The sequence below is a fragment of the Panthera tigris genome, chromosome A1 (assembly GCF_018350195.1).
Source record: "Panthera tigris isolate Pti1 chromosome A1, P.tigris_Pti1_mat1.1, whole genome shotgun sequence".
NCBI lineage: Eukaryota > Metazoa > Chordata > Mammalia > Carnivora > Felidae > Panthera > Panthera tigris.
This window is the reverse complement of record NC_056660.1, coordinates 86218585-86224812: the sequence shown is the minus strand read 5'-3', so window position 1 is coordinate 86224812 and position 6228 is coordinate 86218585. Positions and strand designations below refer to the sequence as shown.

At 33.8% G+C, this 6228-nt stretch overlaps 1 protein-coding gene across 1 annotated transcript; it reads left to right on the top strand.

The window, feature by feature from the left end:
* The first annotated feature begins 5067 nt into the window (after positions 1–5067).
* LOC102956857 (olfactory receptor 5V1-like) lies at positions 5068–6015 on the top strand. The gene has a single exon (XM_007084995.1). The coding sequence runs from the start codon at positions 5068–5070 to the stop codon at positions 6013–6015; it is 948 nt and encodes a 315-aa protein (XP_007085057.1).
* Positions 6016–6228: the final 213 nt, after the last annotated feature.

The following is a 6228-nucleotide window of genomic DNA, read 5'->3' as shown; positions in this document are numbered from 1 at the left end:
TTCTTGGTACTTACCAAAAGAATTGAAATAATTGCACACAATATTGCACATGGATAATTATAGAAGCTTTATTTATCATTGCCAAAACAAGAAGACAACCAAGATGCCCTTTCCCAAGTGAATGAATAAATAAACTGGTATATCCAACAATGGAATATTAGTGCTGAAAAGAAATCCTCTATAAAGCACTGGAAAACCATGGAAAATCTTAAGTGTACATTAGTAAGTGAAACAAGCCAATTTATGAAGGCTGCATTCTGTATAACTCCCAGTAAAAGTTTCTGGAAAGGGAAAAACTGTGGAGACCAAAAAAGAAAGAAAAAAAATAGTGGTTGCCAGGAACCATTTGGGGATTAAGGAGACACGTGGATTAGACAGATTTTTAGGTCGCTGCAATCACACTATATGGTACTATGATCAAGGATAAAACAGTAACAGTGAACCACATTGTAAAATACAGTGATTGGGTGATTATGGTGTGTCAATGCAAGTTTATCAATATTAAAAAACCTACCAGTCTGGTGGGGGGATGTGGATAATGGTGGGTCTATGAATGTACGGGGTAAGGAGTATATGTGGAAACTTTGAACCTTCCCCCCAATTTTGCTGTGAACCTAAAACCGGGTAAAAAAAGTCAATAAAGAAAAAAATAATACTCTCTGGAAGACAATGATAAGACAACGAAATTACAAAATACAGTGTAATAAACTATTTGAAGACTGTATTCTAACAAGAAACTTGTATTATATAAAATATATATACTCAAGAGGAAGAAAATAAACAAAATAATTTAAATATTGGCAACACTTGAGGCATCTGGGTGGCTTAGTCGGTTAAGCTTCCAATGTCCATTAAGTTAGTTATTACAAATATGATAAACTAATAGCATAAAATAAAAAAAAAATACATGCTTTTTTTGTACATATTATTATCCAAAATAAGAACTCAGAGTATATGTACTCCTTTAAATTGCTAGTTGCTTTCTAAAGGTGTCTGAAATTTAAAATTTCCAGGATTCCTTGGAACCTGAGAGTGGTCAGATAACGCTTTCAAATTTAGAGTAACTAGAATTCTAATAATTGCTTTCAGAAAGGCTTTTCCAAGTGGCTCAACTCAGCTTGCATCCCTTTCCATCTTTCCAGGGGTCAGGACCCTGAGACAATGATTGGGGACCATGTGTATGGATGATTGGAGTCACAGTAATGAAGTGCATGGATGGATGGAGCTGCCATGTTCCTTTGGTTCCTTAAGAGCAATATGAACACAAAGCTTAAGAAAAACCTAAGGGTGATGTTTAAAAGCGGCATTTATCTCTATATTTCTTTAGAGTGGAAAGAAAAATAAAAAGTGTCATTTTGATTAAGCAACATTTTTGAGGGGGACTTTCTTGGATTCAAGTGTATCAAACTTTCCAACAAATACAGTAATCAACCAAAGGGAAGCTGAGGAAAGGAAAGATTTGAGACGATGTGATAGAAAATATAGGGATGATTTCTTATTATTTTATAACATAGTGTACACCTCTGTTGTCCAAAGGTCTAAAAGGTAAAAATAACATAAAACACAGTTGATGATGAAATCTATTCCATAAAGTACATGAGAAAAAATGCAAAGACCTAAAAAGAGATTACAAATATTGCAAGTTATTATTTAAAAATTTTAATTAAAAACTACAAACATAGAAGCCCATGTAGCCAGATAACTCTGGATAATGTCATTTGTCAAAATTTTCCCTGCAACATTTTATTGAAAATATTACAAAGTTATAGAAAAAATTGGAAGGGCATAATGAACATCTATATGCCTTTTATCTACAATCACCGAATGCACAACTTTACGTTAGACAATTAAACACGTCACAAATTTTTACTCTTCTATAATTTAACCTTTTTATCCATTTCCACTAGATTGACTATAAAATTAGTATGTTTATATTATTATTAATAAGTCCCCATTATTAAATTGTTGGTAGTAATTTAGATATATGAAGAAAAGCTGAATATTCTCTCTAGAGTCATTATATATTTTCCTAAGGGAAAAGTGTGCATGATATCAACTATAGAATAAAATGCAATAGACACCCTATATATAAGTGAGAATTTTGCTTTTAATTATTAATGCTTTTTGTGACTAGATCATTTGGCTTTCTTAATGTTGATTATTTTTTAATGTCTATTTTTGAGAGAAAGAGAGTGTGAGCATGCCATCTGGGGAAGGGTAGAGAGAGCGAGAGAGAGAGAATTCCAAGTAGGGTCTATGCTGTCAGCACAGAGCCTCATGTGGGGCTCAATCAATGAACTGTGACATCATGATCTGCGCTGAAATCAAGAATCAGATGCTTAACATACTGAGTCACCCAGCTGTGCCTGTTGAATATTTGTGTTAACAGTGAGTACGCTTAAACTTGAAAAGAAATTTGTATGTTAAAATCTGGACTTCTGAAGCTAAAATAAATAATTGGATGATTGTGAAGATGTTAGTAAGGTGGTAAAACATATACACTTAAGAAACTAGTTAAAACTTATACTGAATGAATAAGATAAAGTGAGGAATTTTGAAAATTATAGATTGTATATTTAAATAAATGCTTAACATAGCTTAATTTCAGCACTAAATATTAAGCATGTCCATAGAAGCGTGTGTCTAAAACCTCTGTAAGTAGAATGCTGATGTACCTAACGAATTTTTCTGACCCGTTGACATGAATGTACACTCCCGAGAAAATTGGATCCATGAGATCCAACAGACAAGAAGGATGCTATAAAGTGGGTAGAAAGATTAAATCTTGGATATTGCTAATTCTTTCCATTTATTAGCTATCAGTCATTGTGTTAAAAAGCCTACAGAACCTCTTTAACAATATGCCTCTAACAAAAATAATCCTCCTATTTTTAAAGGTAAGTTAAATATAATTTTCTTGATGTTGATGTTCAAATAAATTATAAATATTGAATTATTTCAAGACCTAAGATTTTTTGATGATTATTTTCGTTTAACTGAGTGATGTTGTTTTCCTTTATATAGTAGAAATTGGAAGGAACTATTTGCTAAAGAAACCAGCTTTATTTATGGTACATTTGGATTTCACATCATGCATATGGTAAGTCTTATAAATAATAGGATAGATTGACTTGTGGGTAATTTCCAAGAGAAATATATCTTAGCCACGCATCCCTTGTCCCAATTCTAAATATATCTTTGGTTGCCTAAGACACCAAAAAGGAAAAAAAAACTGATTTCATATACATTCATGCTTACAGTTACACCAATCCCACAAAGCAGGTGAGATATTGCATTTCACACAAATTTCTCAGATTCTTTAGTATATGGATTATCCATATTCTGTGATAAAAAGGAATGTTATAGAACTTCCTTCTCAGCTATAAATCATTAATGAAAAGATTGCTCTTATTTTTCTAATTAAAAAGTTAATATATAAATTTAAATAATGACTTCAAGAGGAGGATATTGCTGAGGTAAATAAAGTTCCATCACCAAGTAAACAAATTCTGAATTCTATGGGTGGAGACTGTACACTTGTTTTAAAAAGTTAATAAAGAACAAAGTTCGGAGAATGTGCATTATGTTATGAATGATGCATGTTGATTATGTTATCTGATATAGAACTAGTTTTTATGTTCATTAGAATGTTTTTGACTTATTTCACATTGTTAAAAAAAAGTCAAATCACTAAATGTGGGTAAAAAAAGTCAAATCACTAAATGTGGTTAAACAATTAGTGTTTAACATAGAATTTAATGTTTACTATCTGACACATATGACATTAAATATAGAAAATAGTTTCAAAGTGACAAAACATCAGCGAAGGTGTTGATTTGTGGAAGGTCAGTTACAGTTTTTTTTTTCTAAAACTAAAAAAAATAAATAAGTTATTTTTTTACAAATACTCTTAAACATTAAGATTATGTGGACTATTAAACTACATACCAATGCATTAAAATTAAATGAGTTTGTACAGCCAGAGGATCAGTTCTGTATATAGTCATCCTAATTAACTATTTAAATAAGATATTATCATTTCTGATTATATATATAATTTTAAACTCCATATATCTTCAAACAATTTGACATGTGGTGAAATTTTAAATCTTAAGGGTAAAGACATTGAATATTATGTAAATAGATTTGTTTACAAACACTGTCACCCAGGTTTTATTTATATATATTTTAAGTGTATTTATTTTGAGAGCAGGGGGGAAGGGCAGAGAGAAAGGGAGAGAGAATCTCAAGCAGGCTCTGTGTTTGCTTTGTGGAGCCCGACAGCGGGCTCTATGTCATGAACTGTGATATCATGTCCTGAGCAAAAATCAAGATAGGATGCTTACTGACTGAGCCACCGAGGTGCACCATGATTTTATTTATATTTTACTGGCTATTTTAATGTATTTAATGTATTTTAAGTATGCTTTTTGTGGAAAGATAAATGCTAATGTTCATATTTAAATTATTATAATTTTGAAGTTATAAAAGCATTCCCACATCTATTTCTTACCAGTAGAAACAATTTGTTAAAACAGAAACCACACCATCCACTTTTTGTTAGTGAACAATTATTTAGATAAACATTCTTACATTATATGTCTCCTAGTTGCTAACAGTTATTCAAATTGTATATCATGTAAAATGCATGTTTGCCCTTTCAAGCTACTCAGAATTTAACTAGTGCATAAAATTGTACACATTTAGATAATACGAGGCAAAATAATGTATATACCCAAGTGTTGTGAGAAGCACACCACCAATGTTCACTGAATTGTGAAATCCCAAACACTGAAGAAAGATTCATAACTGCTTTATTGAGAATGCAAATCTTTATTGTCTCTTTAGTTTCTCAGAAGTCTGCTTCTTTATAAAGAAATATGGATGACTATTTCAAGAAACATGAATACAGATATTGTTTTTCAGTTTTTCTAGTAAGTTAAATCTCATAGCAACAGAACTCATCAGCCACACACCAACTTTTTTCCAAGAATTTCTCATCCTTGGCTTTTTACTCTACCTTGTTTGTTTCATTTCTTCCAGAAAAATCCCTTGTGGAGAGAGGAGATGGACATTTACAATCTTACCACCGTGACTCAGTTTATCCTCATAGGGCTCTCTGACCTCCCTGAGGTGCGCTACCCTCTCTTTGTGGTCTTTGCCATCATCTATCAGGTCACTTTGGTAGGAAATGGGGCCATTGTCTTGGCCATTGGGACTGAGAAAAAGCTACATACACCCATGTATTACTTTTTGGTAAATTTGTCCCTCTTAGACATATTCTGCCCATCAGCTACTGTCCCCAAGATGCTGGAGAATCTTTTGACTAAGCACCACAGCATCTCCTTCCTTGGATGTGCTTTACAACTTTATTTCCTGGTGGCCCTGGCAGGGACTGAAGTCTTCCTTCTTGCTGTCATGGCTTATGACCGGTATGTGGCCATCTGTTTCCCCCTCCGTTACATGCTCATCATGACCAAGGTTCGCTGTGTCCAGCTGACAGCTGGGATGTGGGCAGCAGGATTTCTCAATTCCCTTCTCCATACAGTGTCCACATTCCGCCTGTCTTTTTGCAAGTCCAACCGCGTTAACCAGTACTACTGTGACATCCCCCCCGTGGTAGCCCTCTCATGCTCATCCACTTATGTAGCTGAAATGCTTGTTTTGGTGGTAGGAGGCATCCTAGGGATCAGCGCCTTCCTAGCCACCTTTATCTCTTATATCTACATCATATCCACCATTCTAAAGATCCAGTCAGTGGAAGGGAAGCACAAAGCTTTCTCCACATGTGCTTCCCACCTCCTAGTGGTCTGTCTGTTCTATGGCACAGCAATATTTACCTACATTCGCCCTTCATCCAGTCCACACTCTCCCGCCAGAGACAGACTCATCTCCATGGTATACGGGGTTATAACCCCAATGTTAAACCCCATGATCTACAGCCTGAAAAACATGGAGGTCAAAGAAGCACTCAGAAAGCTTCTATGTCCCAGAGCATGTTTACAGTCATTATAATAGAAAGCAAAATGTATCAATACTCACTTTAGAATAAATTCATAGGAATAATTCATCCAAGAATAGTGTTCAGTTGATGCATAGAACACACACTTATGTACTCAGAAATTTATGAACACACTTGTGCATAGAAGTGGTTATACTTATTTGTATATCTCTTTCTCTATCCACTGAGTTCTTAAAACTTAACATCCAAATCCAGACAGTTTCAAG